General features: G+C 45.3%; 1 protein-coding gene across 2 annotated transcripts in view; it reads right to left on the bottom strand.

Annotated features, from left to right (window-relative positions):
* Positions 1–20,613, bottom strand: part of kremen1 (kringle containing transmembrane protein 1) — a 57,684-nt gene extending 37,071 nt beyond the window's left edge. For both annotated transcript variants that reach the window (XM_056375367.1, XM_056375369.1), the window contains exon 1: positions 20,231–20,613. In XM_056375367.1, coding sequence (XP_056231342.1) covers positions 20,231–20,309 — 79 coding nt within the window. In that variant the 5' untranslated portion in view covers positions 20,310–20,613. The remainder of the gene's footprint in view (positions 1–20,230) is intronic.
* Positions 20,614–20,934: the final 321 nt, after the last annotated feature.

The raw sequence follows: 20,934 nt of genomic DNA, 5'->3' as shown, positions 1-20,934 counted from the left end.
ACGCGGTTAGCCAATGACCGGCCCCTTTCATCAAGTCAAGCTGTCTGGGCTGAGTATGAGCTAATGCATTGCAATACAACAGTCATTATACCCCTTGGTGAGCCAGCTGTGCTACAAGCCTCTTCCTCGTTTTCTTTCCAGTTCAAGGTTTCCCAACTTCCTCTCTCTCTCTTCCTCTCTCTTATCATCTCTTTCACCTTCCTTTACTCTTTCCTCCTCTGCTGCTTTTGCCTCTTCTGTCATCCCCTTTCAACTCACACACAAACAAACATGTCTCTGGGGATCTCTTTGCCTCTCTGCCTTGTAATGCAACTCCTGTAGTCTGTTGCCAGGGTCCATCCTTACATGGCAACCTCTGGAGGTCATTCCACAGGTCTAGTGGAGCTGGGAAACATCAATAAATCAATAATTCACAATAATTTAAAACAAAAACACTAAAAAACATGTCAATAAACTAACCCTAACCCTATGTTGGAAGTGAATAAATGTAGAATTGTGGGACCTAAAGCTTCACGTACTTTCTTACATGCACCATTTACACGCAAACACGCATTCCATCCTTGCGCATCCACCACAAAAGCAGCACTAACACTTAATTTTAGCGTAAATCACAGACTGTTCTCGGTCTGTCAGCCAAAAGTTGCGTTTAATTAAAGTTGTTTCGGCCGTTTTGTTCACTCAGGCTTATCAGCACATCCATCGTCTGGCTGACAGGAGCTCAACAGCAGCGAAGGGAGACGCAGGGTGTCCGGTGACTGCAATTATGAAGCCACTCTATTGTCTGTAAATGGCTCTCCTCTCTCTTAGCAAATTAATACTGCCTCTGCATGCGAGGATATCAGCCACCGGATCGTAAATCCACCTGAGAGGGGCTGAGGCAGAACACGACTCCATAAAAATATAAAAACAGCTTAATGGTGTTACAACAGGGGTCGTGCCCTTGCCAGCCTAACATGAGGGAGCAATGAGAGGGGTGGAAGGGAAGAAGTTATCGGCTGGCTGACACCCAGAGGACGGGCGATGTGTGTAAAATAATGCACATTTGGACAGTCTGAATTGTTGCACGTGTGAAGGACTCGGATCATCCGCGGCAGCAGGGGGTGTTCTGATACCAACATTAGAGCCAACCGCCCTGAATGATGGTATTTGGATATGCATTGTATCATATGATATATACCAATTTGTGAAGATGGGAGTCATATGATGAATTTTTCTGGAGGCCAGCAGCCACGGATACAGACAGAAAGAGAAGGAAACATTGCTATTGAGAGTTTGGCAGCAGCACAAGCGCAATCATGAGTCACTGCTCCCCAAAAGCAATCACGACTGCTGCTGCCCCAGTCAGAGAGGATAACATCAGGCAGGGACAGGGCAGCCGACTGCATCCCAAATGAGCTCACGTCCTTCAAATATCTCCTCCTCAAAAAGAGCGGGTATTAAAATGACTGAACTTGGCTGCATGCAGCGCTGCTCACCGCACTGTATCAAAAAGAAAGAGCCAAATGACTTTGTAAATGTCTCCTCTCCTCCTTCAGGAAACTTTACTCTGGAGTCTCAGGATGAAGCAGAGCTTGCCTGCACATGGTCCGCTTGGAACGAGCTGCTGCTGCTGGCAGCCATCCCGCCGTGCTGCAGCCAAGTTAGCTTTCCAGGATGAGATGGTAAATATGGCAGCGTTTTGCCACCGGGAGGGAGATGGGGGGGGTTTGCTCTATGTGGTTTTTAGGCACCATTTGCTTGTGGTGGGAATGGGAAGTAGCAGATCTGCAAGGACTCAGAGATAAGTGAGGCCATCGTAAAGATGAATGGACCATTTAAGAGCCCTGCGGACGGCCACACATCTATTACACTAAGGAGCAAAGGCCAATTTTACATCGGAACGTGTGGCTATGGGCATTTTATCCTTGTCATGGGAGAAATGAAGAGCTCATCTGCCGATTGGACCATCATCACTTCAGACCCGCTCCCCTCTGAACACGCCCGAGCCCCCACCTAACACCCCTTTATCCTTGTCACCAAGCAACTGTTGCGCATTCGTCACATGGGCCTGGGCTTTCGTGTGGTTTCATCATAGGCCGTGATGGGAAACAGAACCACCACCGCATGAAAGAGTGAGAGAAGGAGGGGGGGAAGCCTCTTATAAAATACATGCAGATCTACAAATAGAAAAAGTCCGGGAAAGGAAAGAGGAGGACTCGCCCTTGACCAAGCCCTGCGCTCACAGAATACTGCACCACCCCGGCAACAAGAGAGAGAGAGGGAGAGAGAGAGGGAGAGAGAGAGGGAGAGAGAGAGGGAGAGAGAGGAAAAAGAAAAACAGCAGAGGAGAGAGCTAATCGCCCTGTTATTATATTTGTTGGGATTTGTGGCTAATGACTTCCATATTGCAACTTCAAATGCACTTGATGCTCCGAGAAAGGAGGGTTTGGGGAAGCGGCGGTGGGGGGGGGTTAAGGGGCTCTGGTCATGTGATCGCAAGAACACAAACAAACAAGCTTACAAATAAATGTTGCCAGGTCACACAAGAGCACTTATTTGTTGTGTTTGCTACGAGGGATGAAAAGCAGTGATAATTACAGACGACTGCTTCCTCACAGAGGGCTGACATAAAGACCTTCCTTCCATCTTTATTATATGCTTGGAGCTGTGGGGACAGCAAAACAGGCTTAGCGCATGAGCAATATTTCCACTATTATAAAATGACACAGAGTAAAAGTTTATGATGAAAAACATGCATGTACAGTATTGGGCAAGAAAAAAAGGCCAAACGCTGCAAACACCAAGCTGCAAACTAAATATATACAAGTTCCAGAGCCCTTCCAAAGATGACAGACATGGCAGATTATTAATACACAATCTGCCACAGTATATTTCCCCTACAGTGACCTGGTAGCCATTACTGTTGTGGTGCTCATTAATGTCAGTGTAGTAAGAGCAGAGGCCAGGGCCAGGCCAAACCGGGCCAGATGTAGTGGGTTACAGAGTTCTTTTCTGAGGTGGGGGTGGGGGTGGGGGTGGGGGGGGGCACAGCTGGCTGCAACACAAGTCTGGTTCCCCTTTTCCCCCCAACAGCATCCATTTCCACATCAAAACCACATCAGACTTCAGAGGATTGCAGGAAGACTGCTTCGCATTTATTATCCAGGTTTTACAGATAGTCAGAGATTCAGCGAGGCTCTTTTAATGAAGTTGGATATTGCCGAGGAGAAGTCAGTGACTTCTCAGAGAGGGGAGGGGGGGGGGGGCAGATGGCAGTTAATGGACCACACCTTTGCCCGCTCCTCTGATCTCCCCTCTCCCATAAGATTGTTTTGTTTTGTTTTTTAAAGTGCCCTCATGCGAGCGAGAAGGTAGATGAAAGTGCACAAAAAAAAGGTTACCAATGTGATGAGAACAGACGCCGCTAACTAGTTAAATCTACGGACAATGACTTCTCAATGGGATTTTACACTCCTCCTTTTAGTTTTAGTCATGCGTTTGTCATAGGTTATAGCCCCAGATAACCAGGCCATAAACCAAGACCTCATTCAGTCCCAAAATAGCCTCTATCGCCACCATTCTTCCTGCGAGAACCCTCCACTGCACCACCTCCTGAGTTCACTACCACAGTAGCCACAGACCCACAAGACTCCCTGCCAAAGTTGCTGGGTAGCACCTATAAAACATGGCCCCATCTCATTCTAGTGTGGCCCCTATTATTTAGCTCTGTAATGGAAAGAGTCTAATCTTCTGGAGCCAGTGGTGGGCTTAACACGCTGCCAAAAAAACCCCTCTGTTTGAAGTTGCTCGTCACAAAAATGGAAAGCATAAAAGGCTTCTTTTTTTTTTTTTGTTGCCACAAGCTGCTCTCTGGCCCTAAATTTAAGTGTCAGGTCTCGGTGGAGTTTGAAAAATCAATCAGGAAACACACCGAAGCAGATAAAACATCCACCTTGGTAGGATTTCTCATGGTGACCGGGATGATATCTGACGAAAAAACACAGCACAGGCGGAACAAGAGTAGCTTTGGCTCTGTGAGCGGACGAGGATGGAGCGAGGTGGGATGATTCTGAGTTTTGCTTGGCAGACGTTCAGGGAGTGACTGATGGGCTGCAGACTCTAACAGTGACGTATAGGATGTTCAGGGACTCGCCGAAACCCTGGGGGAAAAAGCCACTGGCGAAATGTCGACATCAGGGACCTGCCAGCCAACCTGACATGAGGGCGGATGGGGTGTCGTGTTCAATTACCTCCCCCTGGCACCTCCGCACGGTTTCTCCAAGTCATGCTCAACATCTGCCAAAAAGAGAGGCCATATTTCCAAACAAGATTAAAAGCTTCTTCAACTCTTAACGCCGTCCGTGTTTCTCACAGTTTCACACATACGCACACATGTCCACACAATCACACACCTCTACAAACAATAAGAAGAGAGGGGTTACGGGGGTTAAACAAATAGAAGGGAAATCTCCCGCATACTCAACACATGCCTCTGAAACCTGCTCTAAACCAACTCTGACACTAGAGTAAACAAGAGTTTTGCAGCCAAGAGAAAGCAGGGGCTGTAAGTGAGGGAGGGAGGCAGGGAGGGAGGGAGGGAGGGAGGGAGCCGAGATAGAGAAGCCGAGCTGGGCTGTGGGTGTTCGGTTCAGAGCCTTCCAAGGTGCACAATTAGCGCGCCTGGGATCGATCCATCTTCAATTAAAACCAAACTGCAAATTAGAGCAGAGCATTGAGATTGCAGGAAGGATTGTGAAAGACAAGAGTGATGGCAGGGGAGGCAAAATTAAGCCCAGAAGACAGAAGAGTGGAAAACAGAGAGGCAAACACAGAGTGAGTCAGGGTGGGACAAAGACTGTTTTTATGATCCCGCAGATTGTTAACCCAGCCTCTAATTTTCTCCTTCTTGTGCATAGCGCCAATGAAGTGAACACTTGGCTTATTTCACATTTCCTATGTTATAGACGCGGCCGACAAAGCCCAGGTTTGTGAAAAATTAACAGCAAGCACAAAGTTAGCGTCTCTATTGCCAGGTGTCCGAGTTTTGAAGGTAGGCATCTCATTCCAGAGGAGCTCTGTGGCGCAGCTGCGTGCCGGGGCCCTCTTTACCAGCAAACAAACAACCGGTGCAGGTCTTCAGAAACAGAAAAAACATGTCTTGCTAACACATCCGCATATGGGTTCCTCATTGCACGCAGCCTTTGATAACTGAAGGATCTATGGCTTGTGATATGAGACATGATGGTGCACTGTCGCTAATGGCCGCGCGAGCTTTGCATGGGGGTGTTTAAAGCTCTCTCTCTTCCTCTTTGTTTAGCCTGTAAATGGATGGTAAAATGATCCGTCAGTCAACTCGCACTGTCAGATGCCCCGATAAACATAAGCAGTGACAAAACATGCATTAATCTGCGCTCCTGCCCACATCATTCCAGCTCTCTCTCTCTCTTTTTTTTTCCTCCCTCTCCCCTTTCATACTCATACTTCCCCCCAGATGCAGTTACAGTAAGAACCAAAGGGAGCAATTTTCATCAGTAGAGCAGCCGCAGCATTTTAAGATGAATTCGATGTGGAGGGAAGGGAGGACACACACGCACACAAACGCACACACACATACACGCACACACACACATATATAAACATGCACACAGGCTCCTTTGTTCCCTCAGTGGTGGGGCCAGTGTCATTGTGGTGATGCCATTCTCACCCACTCATCACTGTGCTGCAGATATCGCCCACTGAATGTGTGAGCTTACGTGTGTGTGTGTGTGTGTGTGTGTGTGTGTGTGTGTGTGTGTGTGTGTGTGCGTGCGTGTGTGTGTGTTTAAGTGCACATGTCTGTCAATTCCCCAACTCCTCTCCTCACAATGGGCCCGGCTTCTCAAAAGCAGTAATCAATTTGCGGCAGCATTATGTAAGCTGTGCGGCCAGTACGGCTTCAGGCTCGCCTCCTGTCCGCGCTCTCGTAGGACGGTTTCTGCGTTTCATGCTGTTCCAACGATAACATTTAGATTCATGCACACACACAAGGCCTTGGTCCTGGACATAAAGCCACCTTAAGCTCACATGAGAGCCAGACAGCACCTAAAGGAAAGGTGAACCATGAAACAAACAAAAAAAAAAAAGCAGAGAAGGGATGTCGCTAAACACACCTGTTTTCGATCGTCCTGTTTGTGCTCAGGTTAGCTGGCATCTGAGGAATGTAAATTATATGTGGTTTGGTTTGGGCTGAAGCTCTGTCAGTGCTGTTGCAGGGGATTGTGTGCAACCATTATAGACCCCCCCACTCCACCCTGTCCCAACACACACACACACACACACACACACACACACACACACACACACACACTACCTCCCCTGTGTCTTCTTTCTCTCTCAGAGGTCCTGTGTGATTACAGGGTCCAGGGAAGATGAGGTCTGACTTGAATAAATAAAGGTCTCGGGACGAGGGGAGGGAGTGATGTGACCTGCCCTGCTAATACAAAAAAAGGAAAAAAAAGAAGAAAAAAGAAAAAGACACTGCAGCACAAGATCAAAAGCTCTCTGCTCTGTTTCCTGTTTATTCTTAACAGACATGATTATTTCAACAGAGTGATGCCTCATCTTTTTTTCTTTTTTAAGAGGGAATCATAACAAGGCTCGGGGCAAGCAAAGCTGGAGCCATTGTGTGAAGCAGCAGTTTTGCAGATGGCAGTTTTTCTTTCAGTTTTGAGGGTATATGAACATTACAGTATGTGTCGCTTGACTGTACTCCCCTCATGCTTGAGCCCTTTGCTCGAGCAGCCGGCGAGGACGCAGCTGTTGCTGAGAAATGTTTTTTTCACAGAACTTTCCGAACACTGTCCAACTTTCTTCTGACAGAGCGCTGTGAGAGTTTTACATTCAGCCCTCCGGTTTTGATGAGTTATATCCTAGTGTGAATTTCCTGCAAGTGGTCAAATGCGACACAAAAATTTAATTTGGGGAATGAGAAAATCAGTGGCATTTCATCAAGGGAGGGGTGGCCCACTCCTCTCTGTTTCAGCCTCAACTGATAGTTCAGGCTGGAGAAACAGGTGATTTTTTTGTCTATCGTCAATCTGTCAGGATACTCTCTCCAGTCCGACTACCGAGGCCGAGGGTCACGTCGGCCTGGGAATCCTGAGCTTTATAGGCAGCTTTGAGGCCCCTTGTTAGTAATTGTTCCCCTCAGAAATGGAACAACATAGTTGCTGGATATTGGACTTAAGTTGATCAAATGTCTGAGTGAGGCTTAGAGCCATGTGTTGTGATTAACTGTAACTAAAGCAGAGCGGTGGAGGGTTTTGACCATCCTCTCGGCAGCGCAGAGAACTGGATGGACAGAGAGGTGTACAAAATCAAAGGGGGCAATAATACTTGTACGTTAAATTCTGAGGTTTAAGTAACTTTTACTTGTTGCTTGCTGGCAGCGGCGGATTAACACACCCCATGTGTGGAGCACAAACATGCACCCATCTGCATCCAATGAAACTCCAGCGTGCTCATTTGGTGAGAGTGGCAAACACATCAGAAAAAAGGCCCCGGCATGTTTGTTTTGTCTATCTTTGTAAAATATAGATGGAGGCATCGGCCTGTTCCCTCAGCATTCCTTGGTGAGTTTAGATTTGTTTTTACACTTCTTTGCATCAAGACACTTTTCCCGTAATCTGCTGCCACACCGAATCATGTGAGCTTTGACCACTAAAGTGCACATTCACATCAGTTGTATCAACATGTTTAAATCTTTCTTCTTCTTCTTTTTTTTTTTTTTGCATCATCTTGCCTGAGCGAGCCGGGCAGAACACTGTATCAAATCATAAAAGGTCGTCAGATAAACTGCAACAGAGCGCACTTCCACGGACACAATAGACTGTGACAGAGAGGACCACAGCGTTCAACATTCAACTTTTAACCAGCTACGTCTCCGGTTCCTGATCTTGACGGTGAAAGCGATCCTTTTTCACTGTGGTTTGTGCGGCTGTGGGAAGAGCTGCAGTGCTGGGAACCAGATGGCTCTGGTAAAAAAGACAGGGGTCATCCCACTGGCCTCCCTGAGAAGGGGATCCATTACGGAGGATCTATTGAGGGCCAGCAGATTCTGTTTCATGGCATCGGCCGAGTGTGACCACACCTCTGGCGGCGTTGGTCAAGGGCTGGTGCAACGCAGGCTGCTGCAGACCCGGCCCGCTTTGTGTTCACCTTTGGGAACTGTATTCACCTTCCATACAGGAGAGACAACTAAATCAGGGCCTCTTGGCGACTTGGGTTTCATCCCCTCGGTTCAAGCCTCTTTCAAAGGGCCTTGCATTGCAATGGGATATCACTGGCTCCACGGCTTGAGGGACAAAGGTTTTTTGTGACTGGGATGTTCCTGTGCACTTGTAAAGTAGAGTCTATGAACTGTTTTAGCTCAGTTAACTGTCCCCGAGGTATCGCAGCTTGAGTTAATGCACGTTTATCTCCATCTGCTTTCAGAAATGACCACACTGAAACATGTCGATCAACCTCTGCTCTGCGCTCTCTGATCCGCAGCCCATATCACTGTCACGGCATCTTAGCTCTGCCCACCGGCTTTGTTCCTTTGTTTGCCGTCCACTTAGCTACGTCTGCTCCCCTCCACTTGTCCAAATGTTTGCTCTGTCCACTTAGCCATGTCCACTTGCTTGTCTTTGTCAAATCAGTCCTGTGTGTGGGCGTTTCCTGCAAGGAGGAAAGGCGACAATTTGCCTCTTCGGCCACAAACTGCTGGAGCTGGACACAAACCAGACCCCGGGGCTCAGCAGCAAAATTACTCTCCATTTATTTAAAGTGGTTGCCATTACTCTACCGCAGTGGAGCACAGACCTCAGTGGCCCTGGCCCAACCATAACTGCAGTATAAAAAGAACTAAAGTTCGCCGGACAGGTCATGTCTCACACAGTAGCAATTCAATATCCTCCCGTTATGTTGTTGGTTACGCTTCTCAAAACTCAGAATTGCATGTGACACCACAAAAATACATGGTTGCTTTGAAACTAACCCTGTGGAGATTTTTTTTTTGCAAAAACACCCCAACCAATCACTGGCGAGATGTTTGGAACATGTTACATGTTTGAATCAAAGAAAGAATAACAGCTAATTTACCTTAATCATACTATGTCAAAGGCTTTATTAATAGTATGTTCAAAAGGAGAAACACAGAGACAGGAAGCCAGACTGGTTTTGGGCTTGCACCAAAACAAATCAAGTCGAAGTCTAATCGCTTTTTTCCTGCTCTCCTTGAAATGCAGAAACAATACACCAGCCAATGAGTGCTGTTCGGGAAGCTGCACTTCCTTTTATCAACACGCCCAGAGCTGATAACACTCTGTTTTGATTTCACGTCATTATATAAATCCAGCACTGAGGCAGAAAGCTATATTTTGTTTAACATTTTCATGCACCAGCCACTTTCTCCCCTTAGGCCTCAGAAACCTCCTTTAAAATTCCATTCTGGGTGAATTAAATTGAGCTCTGATAATGAAAACAATTGTTTGTTTGAGAGTTAATAGAATTCATAGAAGAACATAAGGTTCTATGGTATTTCATTACTGTTCTCCAAGTATTTGATTTACCCCTTTGCCCCGGAGTGTGTTCCAGTTGATGTGCTCTGACCGCCGCGGAGAGCGCCAGAATGTCACTGTCATTGACTGGAGTGGGTCTCCTCATGCATACGCAAATGTCAAGGTACACGAAGAGGCCAAGGGAACACAGCTCACGCAGAGTATTATTAAAAAAACGTGTAAAGGAGGAACAGGGAAGAGAGAGGCGAATCAGTTGCAAGAGGAGGAAGAAAGCTTGGAGAACTATCTAGATGAAAGTCTGAGATGAAAAGAAAAAAAAGTTGTGAAAGAATAAGTAAAGATATTACATTGCTTTGCAGAGCTCCATCCAAAACCAACATGTCACAGCTCATTCAGAAGTATACTCTGTCTGGTCTTGACTGACCCTCTGCGCAACAAAACCTCACAAACCACTATTCTGGCCACATGAGTGCACTCTCCTACCTAAACATTGTTTATCTCTTTCAAGCCTGACAGTTGTGTACAGCCAGCAGCGCCTTGACAGCTTAATTCCATGTTGTCTTACAGGACCGCCTCCGTAGATCAGGGACCAGAGTGACACACTCAACCCTGCACCACTTTGTTTTGGGACGCCCCCTTTCCTTTGCCGCTCTGCGCTTTTACATGACTATCGTATCCGTCATGCCTCATCGCTTCTGAGGGGGGCTACCCATGCACTGCCATCGCCATCATAGGTCCCAACGCTGGAACCGGCCCGCCTGCTTTGCATGCCGGGTCACCCAGCCAACCGACCGAGCAGGTGGTGATTTGCAAGGTGAGAGAAAAATGAAAGAGTTTCAGTCAGCAACGGAAGTTTAAAAAGAGAAGTGGAGGGAGTGGGGTAACGACGCACAGAGAGAGGTACTTTGATCAAACAATTGTAAGCCTTTGAACACGACAGGACGAGAATCACAGTGGCATGATAATAAGCATGATTGTGTTTATAATAACTAGGTCTGTTTCTCCGTCTTAGCGGTTGGTGGTTTTATGGGCGGTCCAACCCCTTGGCATGGAAGAACAAGGGCGTTGCCCGCAGCTTGACCTTCGCAGGGCACCACCCAGAGGTCAACAGGAAGTAAACGGGCAGCATGCTGACACAGGGGCACACATTTCTGACCCGGAGATTTTTTTTTTTTCCTCTCCTCTCCTCTTACGTACTGTGAGCCAGGTTCACTTTATGTTCAGTAAATGAGGGAATTCTTCAAAACTTTGGCCTGTTGTCACAAGTCAAGACACGCTGAGTATCATGAGTGTTGGGATATGCAAAAAGGATAATGCTCTGCTCTATTTTCTTCCATTTCAGGCTTCCTACTCTTCGTGTCCGGCTTCTCAATGAGTGCAACGCTCTTTGTCTTCACTGCTATAGTCTGCTACTAGCTAATAGCCGGTGTCACTGTCACTGGAGCAGTAGATCAACTGTGGCTTAGTTTTCAGTCTACCACATTGTCAATAAAGTACCATACAAATGTACAACAATATGTGGGTGATGCTCAGAGGAACAGCTGCTTCCTAGCCTGTTATTACTCTCAGTTTTTCCATGTATGGACGAGCATTTCTTGCGCTATTTATAGGAAGGCTGCAACTAACTTTTTTGTTGATTATTCTGCAGATTTGCTTGTTTTATCCAACCAAAACTAAACCCAAAGCTATTCAATTTACAAAGCTAGCACTGTGAGCTAGCTGCCTAGCTTTCGCGCATGTGTTTCTCCCTGAGTGAGCAGACATTACAGCTAACTAGCATCTCTCCACTGTGAAACCATAGCCCAGTCTGTTGTCGGTCACTTCACACCCAGTGCCAGTTGAAGTCGACATGCGTGGTTGGTTTTTGTTAGTGTGTTCTGTTGTCTTGCTAAGCTTAACCTCCTCTGGCATTCCATTGAAGATTTATGAGGGCTCCACTTGGGCTGGTGTGCACCTGATTATGTACGAACACAACGCAAAGAGGATAGAGACTCACTGGCTTTTACTGTGAAGACAACCAGGAGATACTGACTGAACCTACAGGCAACCTACAGGACTTTTAAAGGAGTATAAAGTTTTAGGAAGATTAGTCCATTCATCAGTTTACACATTATTCCATTGAGTGATGAGGGGGCGGATAGTAAAAGCAACCATGTGTCCCCAGTAGATTGTTCTGTCCTGTGATTGATGCCAACACTTTTGCGCGCCCTTGAGTGAAAGGCAAGGGACTCACTTTATCTCAAAAGTCAGAAAAAAAAGTACAGCGCCTATAAAAGTTATGTTTCCTCCAAGCCAGAGTGTAATCTATTCATGCACATTGTTTTGGTGTGATATGCTAGAGGTATGGAGATACTGGCTTATCCCACTACAATGGTGATAAATGTCACATGGCATGAGAACCTCAAAAGGCCAAAAACATTAATTTTAAAAATCTCAGCAGCAGCTTCTTTTACATTATAAATAAATAATGTTACTCATGATAACCCTCAGACTAATCCACATCTTGTGAACAGTGTCGTCTCTCCGTGCTGGGAGCGTAGACCAAACAGTTCACAAAAAGGCCTCTGAACGATCACGGTTAACCAATTTATTTTTGTCATTTTTTAGCACTACAAATCTACGGTTCATGTTAGATTGAAAGTGCTGCAACCAATACATGTAAATACAGATAACACCGAAACACTGTGTCCAAGTTGAATTATAAGCAACTTAAGTCTGACAATTAAGTAAAATGCATACACTGTGTATACAAAATATAATATGCAGTAAAAAATAATGGTTTGTTTCCACCAATTAGTGGCTACTTTGCCTGCTGTTATAGACACTGTGAGACTGGACAGCTAGAAGTAGAGGGGATGAATACAATATGTGTCTCACTTGAAATAGTTCCACAACAACATTAGCAATACTCTTTTTTACTCTTCTACTAGTCAACTAGTCTCTTGTATAATATTAAAAACACACACAAAACACTATTACATGTGTAACTGTCTCACATTGAAATTACCAAAAATGACGGCCTTGCTAACAGTATGAGTATGATAACAGTACGAGCTATAAACACAACTATGGCATACTTTGACCTTTAAGGTTGATTCGGTGAGTATGTTAGTGAACAGTTGTTTTGATGGTTCGGTCTCCGACACCTCTCGGGGGAAATATCAGTCCGTTTGTCTGCTGTGTGGTGCTGCACAGGTAGCTTCTGCCCGCTATGGCCGAAACAATGTCATAATCTCGCGCAACCTCTTCCACATTACATCGTATCATTTAATTTATTGTTAATATTGATTAATGCAGCTTGCCACAAGGTCCACTTACTGTACCACCCTTTTCTTAGAGATCTTTATTTCACTGTCTTCAGCAGCAGATAACCCTTCATGCTTAAAGCTACAATATACAATTTTTGGAAATCAAGCTAGCACTAGCAAGAAAGGCCCCTCAGCTACATCATGTACGCTTTCTCAGCTAATGGAGAAACTAGGAGCTAGTTTGAAGTTAGAGAAATAATAAACCAGAAGTGCATCCATGAATTGATTTACAGTGTGAGCTCCCACCTCCGACTTTGGCAACAGCAACTGTAAACATTAACATATGTTTTAGAGCATATTTCAACTACAAAATATTACAAAAAAGAAGAGAGGTTTTTAAAATTAATGTTATAATAATGTTCGCAAACACTTTTTCTTGTTAAGTTCACTTAAAAAAGTTGACTGGTCACCCACCCGCTCAATGTCTACTTTTAAATTACTGTAAGTCAAAGTCCTGAGCCTTGATTCAACATAAACCTAAACCCAGGAAAAAGTCAGGACCAAACTTAATCTACTTTGTAAGAATGTCCTCACTCTGAAAGTCTATAACTCCCACTGGTTCCTACAGTCACATCCTTAAGAGTTACTTGGATGTGTATCTCTCATGACACACACACACACACACACACACACACACACACACACACACACACACAACACACACACACACACACCAATCTACCCCAGTGGTTTGTCTGAACTTGTGTCTGCTATACAGAAGCTCACCAAGGGAGGAAAGGTTTCCATCTCCATCTCTGAACCGGAAAAGCGGGGGGGACCACAGAGCCCACATCTGAGACGCAGACCCCATGCACCCTCTTCCCATAATGCCCTCTGACACTCCCCACAATCAGCACGGAGGGTTTACCCGCACATCGAAAGCCCTTATGTTAAACTCTTTAAGAACCCGCTGTCTCTCCTCAAACCAACACTCCATCGCGATCACCTCTGCCAGCACAAGCTCGTGTTTCTTCAAACGGCTGAAGATGGTCTGTTATTATCTTTCCAGGCAGACGAGTATCTCTCCCTCACACACACACACACACACACACACACCCACACACACACACACACACACACACTTACCCTCACAAAGAACCCTCTGTCTCTGGGGTTACAAAGGCTGATGTGACCCAATCATAAACTGCACTGTATGGACTGCGTTTACAAGTTAAGAGTGGATCAAGTTGAGGCAGATATGGTGACAGGAAAGGCGGGGGGGGGGGGGGGTAGATGAGAGATGGACGTGAGACCTCGCAGTTTGACACTTGACGTGGCCCTTTAAAATCTGGAGCAGGAAGGTTGGAAGTTTATAGAGACTGCAGATGGTTACAGCTGGCTCACATTTGAACTTTACTCAAACACACACATGTAGCGCTGAAGTTATTAGCTGATGAAATCTGTTGAGTGACAGAGAATTAACCATCAATTCTAAAAGTGAAAATTTCTGACATTTGTTGTATTCGGCTTCGTAAATATGAGAGTTTGCTGCTGTTTACGTTGAACATGTTTGTGGTTTGGACTGTTTGTTGGTGAAAACAAGCAATTTGAAGATTTTACCTCAGGTAATTTTAACATCTACAATTCCAAACTTTCCAAACGCGTGATATGATCAAAAGCTCCAGACAACCTGCTCAATGGACCTTGTGGTGTGCTACTTTTCTCAGCTGCTGTTTCCAGGGACAAGATCAGGTCGAACTTCAACAGATTACATTTACATTAACTCATGTGGCAGACATGAAGTGAAGGAGATCACAAAAGCGTCAGTGCAGTAGGAGACCTTGGTGTGAGGACCAAGTACTACATCTTTTTAAAAAGTGCAAGGATATCAGGTGAAGAAGTGCACCCAAAGTGTATACTAAGCTCTAGTTAGGCATGTTAGAGTGTTGAGGAGAGGAGGTGCTCTCAGAAGAGACTTCAAGGGATTCTTGAAGATAGACATGGACGCCCCTGCTCTGATAGCGTTCAGTAGCTTGTTCCACCATCGGTGAACCACAGACGAGAACAGTTTGGACTGAGACCGTCTTGTGTGCAGGGATGGCAAAGCCAGACGACATTCCTTGGAGGAACGCAGCAGCCAAGAAGGATGATTGATATGATTGAGTTAAAATAGAAAGGTGCAGACTCAGAAGTCACTCTAAAGGCAGCATTGGTGACTGCAATTCGATTTGAGCAGCCATGGGTAGCCAGTGTAGGTCGATGAGTAGCGAGTGACATCCTGGATTTCAGTAACTGATAGGGAAAACAACTCTTAGCTGCAGTCCCACACACATGTAGGTAAATCCAGAAGCAGAAATATCCACATAAAAATGCGAAACCAGAAACCTGGACTTGCACACGTGGAAACGTTGAAAAGCACCTGGCATCTTTTCCCCTGCTACAGGTGAAAATATACACGCACAATAACACAGTTTTTCACTCTGACTTAACGTAAAGCCTAACACCTGAAAATAACAAAACCCATAGACTCCCATCAATCACACACCAACCTATAGTGAACACAGAAGCTGCATGACTGTTGCCAGGACCAAGAAACTCAAATCCAAACCTCTGTGAGAGCTACTGTTCAGGAGTTTGTGCAGCATTTTAAACCACGCTCTGGCCACTTCGCCTCGTCCGCTGCGCCCCGTTCCGTCTGCGGCTGAGTGCGCCGGATCTGACAAAGCCCAGGCCAACATCGTGCCCTGCTGGACAGTGATCAGACGGGGAGCAGGAAAAAGGGAGGGTTGCCAGATGAAACAAAGGGTTGCCAGTTTATGCAGCAGCTTATATGCATGTCAGGCTACAAAGAGAAATCCCAACACACGCTGTCATTCATCCACCCATCACTCTATTTGGTGCCTGCACTGCTTCAAGGAAGGGGAAGGAGAAAAAAAAGCACCAGTGGTGAATGAGAGTAAAAAGCTCAAATATCTCCAGTCCGGTCTATAAGTAATCTCTCTGCTTCACCTGCGGCAAGTTAGTTTGATAAGGCACCTCAATGCTCTGAAATCAGCATTTGCAAATCTTCCCAGTGTGGCCTTGCGAGTTATTTTCATGCATGTCTAGTTATAACTACGGGCTCGGCAAAGACTTCAGATGAAAAGAAAGCCCATAAGGCACCTCTCGGCTCCTCCGATCAGTCCAAGATTCAGTTGGTTGAGCACAGCCTGATACTAACCTGATGTTTTCTTCATCCGGCCTTATTTCTGACAGCTCTGTCTTCTGTGATCACGTAATGAGCGTGCATTCCATATTGCCAAAATGTCACAGCGTGCCCTTTTCAGGCCTCTGCTCGACACAACCAAAGCAAACTGCTTTCCTTTAAAAGGCAAAAGAGAGAAAGTCCAGTGATACACAGGTTGTGACTTTATCATGTTGCCCTTATTCACTACTATAAAAAGAGGGATGGGATAGATCAACTATTGCTAACCTTAAAATCAAGGCAATGCACTTTTGCAATCCCTTGTCACAGATTGCATATTTGAGTATTTGAATTTACATTTTCAGATTCTTCCACTTGAATAATTTCCACAGGACTGAGGAGGTAAAATTATACAGAATTTCACAAGAAAATGGCAAAGATTAGAGAGCAATAGTTCGCCTTTTTGGGAAATACGCTTATCAGCTTTCAGGCAGAGAGTCTGAGAGTTAGATGAGTAGATTCATATCTGTCCATTTAATATGAAGTTACAGTCAGCAGCCAGTTAGTTTGGATTAGGATAAAGGCTGGAAACAGGGGGAAACAGCTCGGGCTGTGATGGACTATTGTAGTTTTTACACTCTGATCTGAGTATAGATGAAACAAACAGGATATAATGTGTTAATTAGTGAGCTCTAGGGATGGAGAAGGAGGGTTTTGTTACCTTTGGACAGAGCCAGGTTAGGTGTTTCCCCCTGTTCTAGCCTTAATCATCCCCCGACCCCCAGGTGGAGAACCACTAAGATAGATTATAGGTTATCCGTGCATGTACTAGCAGGAAAACAGCTTGCTCGTCCTGCTGGTGAATTTAAAAAGGATCACTTTAACGGTGAGCCATCTCACACTCCAACAGCAACACTGGCAGCTTCTTCGGAAAGCTGCCTCGACCTCCATTTAAAAAAAAAAAAAAAAAAAAAAACATGACGCATCACTTAAATAAACAAAAGACATACATGTGGATGCGTGGTGCAGTGTGGGTCTCTCACCACCGGCTTCACCACTGGCCCACATCACATAACACTGTTTACAGATACCAGGAACACCAAGAACAAAATAATTCCCCTGCTGATTAACCAGCTCAAGCTTGTTCACGACGGCAACGCGATTAGCTACATTATTACCGGCTTACAGAGCGACTCAATTACGTCTCATCTTGACAGCTCTGACAGCATTCAGCTTCCACTTGTGTGTACGTTTGTGTGAAGGGCCTAAGCAGCTGCCAAGTGAGCAAAGACAGGCCGCAGTCAGACACAACAGCATGTGGGAGTCTGGATGAGTTTCTTTATAAAGCCTCTGAGTTCAGGTGGACGAGGAATCATACACATTATGGATAAGAGCTAACACTCTATACTGGGAGTGTAAAGTGTGCTGCATGGAATAAGAGCCCACTCTCATATGATAGGTTGCATAAAGGCACTTACTAACACATAATCTTTAAAGGTGTCATATTGTGAGTTGTCCATGTTGTTTGATTATAGATCAGGTCAAGGTTCTGTATTAATACTGTGAAAGTATCAAAGCCTCAGTCCACAGAGAAATATACAACAGCCTGTTTTCAGAAACTGAGCCTTAAAACGAGCCGTCAGGACTTCTGTAACTTTGTGATGTCACAACAAATCAGTCACTGCTCTCAGCCATGCTCCAAGTCCAGCCCACCCAGACCCACCACCCAACCTTGCAGGATTTGGTTTCTCTGAGTGTTTTACCTGAAATCTGCTTTATTTTTATTTGATCACTCAGAAAACAGTCGGCCAATCAGAAGAGAGGCTCAGAGCCTTCTGTTGTTGCTACAGCTCCAGAGAGAAACCACAAATATATCTTCTTATGGAAAAGGGAAAATATAAATATGGGACCTTTAACCCTTAGCTACATTTTCACTCTTTTACTCTGCAAGAATGTGTGTAAACATGTCTGTGTGTGTGTGTGTGTGTGTGTGTGTGTGTGTGTGCGCACAACACACCTCTGCTTTTAATACGACTCTGCTTGATGCAATGCTGCAGTTTGCCAGGACAGTGAAAGCAATCCAGCATAATTGTTTTTGACGCTCTGTCACAAACGCAACAGTGGCTTTGCTTTCTGCAGAGCATTAATTAATAAGCAGCTGTATGACCCAGCTGTAGCAGTTAAAGGAAAATTCGAGTGTGTAAGAATTCACATTTGCACATGCACAGATTTTTTTTTACTTCTTAATAACATCACAGACGTGCCCTGGATTCTTCTGACAGAGACGTTCACGTTCACCAAAATCTCTCTCTCTCTCAACGATGCTGAACCTCCAGAAAAACACGAGGCGTTATTTAAGCAGCTCATCATGTCCACATCTACTGTTTCAGTGCAGTCCATGCTGCTTGCTTCAGTGTGTCCACTTTCCCTCAGCATGCCCTGAGGTCTCTACATTTCCCAGCATCGGCATGAACATGTTGCATCAAACATCAACTTCATCTCCTCTGACACACTTGTCTTGATGAGCATACGCAGAAAACCCTTGTCCTCTCACTCTGGGGATCAGGGTGGGGGGGGTCAGGGTTGGGGGTGGGGGTGCTTGACAGTGAAAATCCACTCACATTTAAACATGTAAGGCCACCTTTCTTGCTATTAAACTGTGGTGGTTCCAGACAATTCGCAAATAAACAGAGGTTGTCAGAAAAATACACCACTGAGCAACAGAAAGCTAAACTGACAACTGTGTCAGTGCAGAGTTGTTTTAAGGTGGAGCTTTTTTTTTCTCCTTTAGGTGTTGTTGGGTTTCATGTGCACTTTGACCTTTTAATTGCAGTCCAAACGTATTAGGAGCATCTGACCAAAACACAGCAAATTGAGCATGTAACAGTCACTCCTTGCATTTCCAGCTAGAGACTGAAATTATTGTTTTACTGTACAGTAAATATGGCACAGCTGACTTCAACTAAACTTGGTCTTTTTTTTTTCTCTTCTTTTCTCCTCAGTGTTATGAGGGGGAATACCATTGCTTTAAATACTTTGTTAATACATAGGTACACATGGGAGTACTTACGCACTAGCCCAGATGGTGGACCCTCTAATTTGAAATCCAAGGGTATAATTAAGAGACAAAAAAATTAAAAAGGAAAGCATGAGGATTTGCTGCTTCGACATGAAACGCGGCGCAAATTACAGCAAAGCAGAAGCTCGGTTTGTGTGGTCATCATTATTAGATATTCACATTAAAAACAAAATATTCTCCGGGAAGTCAGCTTTGAACGGGGATCCGGCTGTAACTTTGAAGTTCTGTAGATAGACGCAAGCATACCCCTGAGAATTAGTCTGAACTTGATGGCGAATTAAATGGATGATATCAGATGACTGAGCTGAGGGTTTCAAGATTATTTCTGGGGGGGGGGGGGGGGGGCTGCATAGTGTCTGTGCGGGTCAATTAAAGACACAATAGCCGGTGATGCATGGCTGTGATATTACGAAGGAGATCAAAAGAGAATAAACATTTTCTGCTATTGCCTTTTAAAATGAGATAAATCAAACACGAATGTGATTGCGAGGCTGAAAGCAGCTGATGCAGGACAGGTAAACACATCATAGCGCAGGATGCGTCGTGGAGAGCGGCGCGTAAAAACTGCTGGTTTGGGTTAAAAGACCCTGATTCCCTTCCCTTGATTAAAGTCGATACGTGACTTTTAAGAAAGCATAACAAGCCTTTCCCAGATTTACACGGACCCGCATTTGGTATGATGTTGCCGCGGGACTCTACAGGTCCGGGGACAGATGTGTTTACCCTGTAGGTGTGGAGGTCACAGTGAAATATCTGATCAGCCCAGTCTCCCTGCTCACATCACCTCACTCTCCCGTCTTTAAACTAGATAACGACACCACTATTTCCCCCTTTTGTTTTTTTCTTTTGTTTTGTTTTTGTTTTTGTTTTTGTTTTTTGCTTTGGCACCACTCTGTAAAACTACAGTTTAAAGACAACGTGCAGTTCGGAAAACAGTGTCGTAGTGGGATTTGGACCAATGCGATAAACTATGAATGGAGTTAAAGCGACTGCGATCTATGACATATTCGATACCAAACAAGGAAAAATCACTATAACATTAAAATAAACGCACTTTCGGGTGTGTGTTGTGCAGTTTCTGATGGGTCAAAAGCTCGTCCGGTGCGCAAAACAGCAACTTTCGGGGACGCTGCCGCACATTTATCGGGAACACATCCTCAGAAAAAAAAAAAGAAAAGGCGAGCAGAAAAGTTTTGCTTACCGGTTTCGAAAGGATTTAAAGCTGCGGAGGAAATAAACCCAGCGAGGAGAAGAGCAGAGGTGATTGTCCAGGAATCCATCGCGTGTTTTCAGAGTCTGAACCGGCTCTCAGGTGAAGTGCAGCCTGACGGACGGATGCGCAGACCGGCGGGGTGGTGGACTGACTGCCTGACTGCCTGGCTGGCTGTCTGTCTGTCTGTCTGTCTGCCTGGCTGTCTGTCCGGATCTGTGCAGGAGTCGCACTTTGGCCCGCGTTAAAAGTCCCTGAACTTCAAGGCAGGTCCCACAACTACTACAACACTGACACCGCAATAGACGGGACCAGATAGTAGAGAAGCAGGGATCCTGTTTCCAACCCATGTGACAGGAAATAGGGGCAATAGATTCAACCTGCAGAGAGAAAAGAGGAAGGAGGGGAGAGGAGGAGGGAGGGAGGGAGGGAGGGAGGGAGGAAAGGAGGGTGGCGGTGCTGGGGTTGGAGGGTGGACTCCGTGGTGCAATGAGCAGCAGGTTGAGTTTAGGAGACACTGATTCCCCCTTTTTAAAGATTATACCCTGCACAGTAATAACTTGATAATAAGTTTCATATCACAGCAAAACTCAACAACAGGCAGGAATGTTTTGAGAAAATTACTTCAGGGGATTAAAAAAAAAAAAACTACCTTTAAGCATTATCATGCATTTCCTGTGACTAGATGCCACTGG

This window comes from Seriola aureovittata, chromosome 5 (assembly GCF_021018895.1).
Source record: "Seriola aureovittata isolate HTS-2021-v1 ecotype China chromosome 5, ASM2101889v1, whole genome shotgun sequence".
NCBI lineage: Eukaryota > Metazoa > Chordata > Actinopteri > Carangiformes > Carangidae > Seriola > Seriola aureovittata.
Note: the sequence above shows the minus strand (reverse complement) of the source record. Positions and strands in the feature narration are given on the sequence as shown.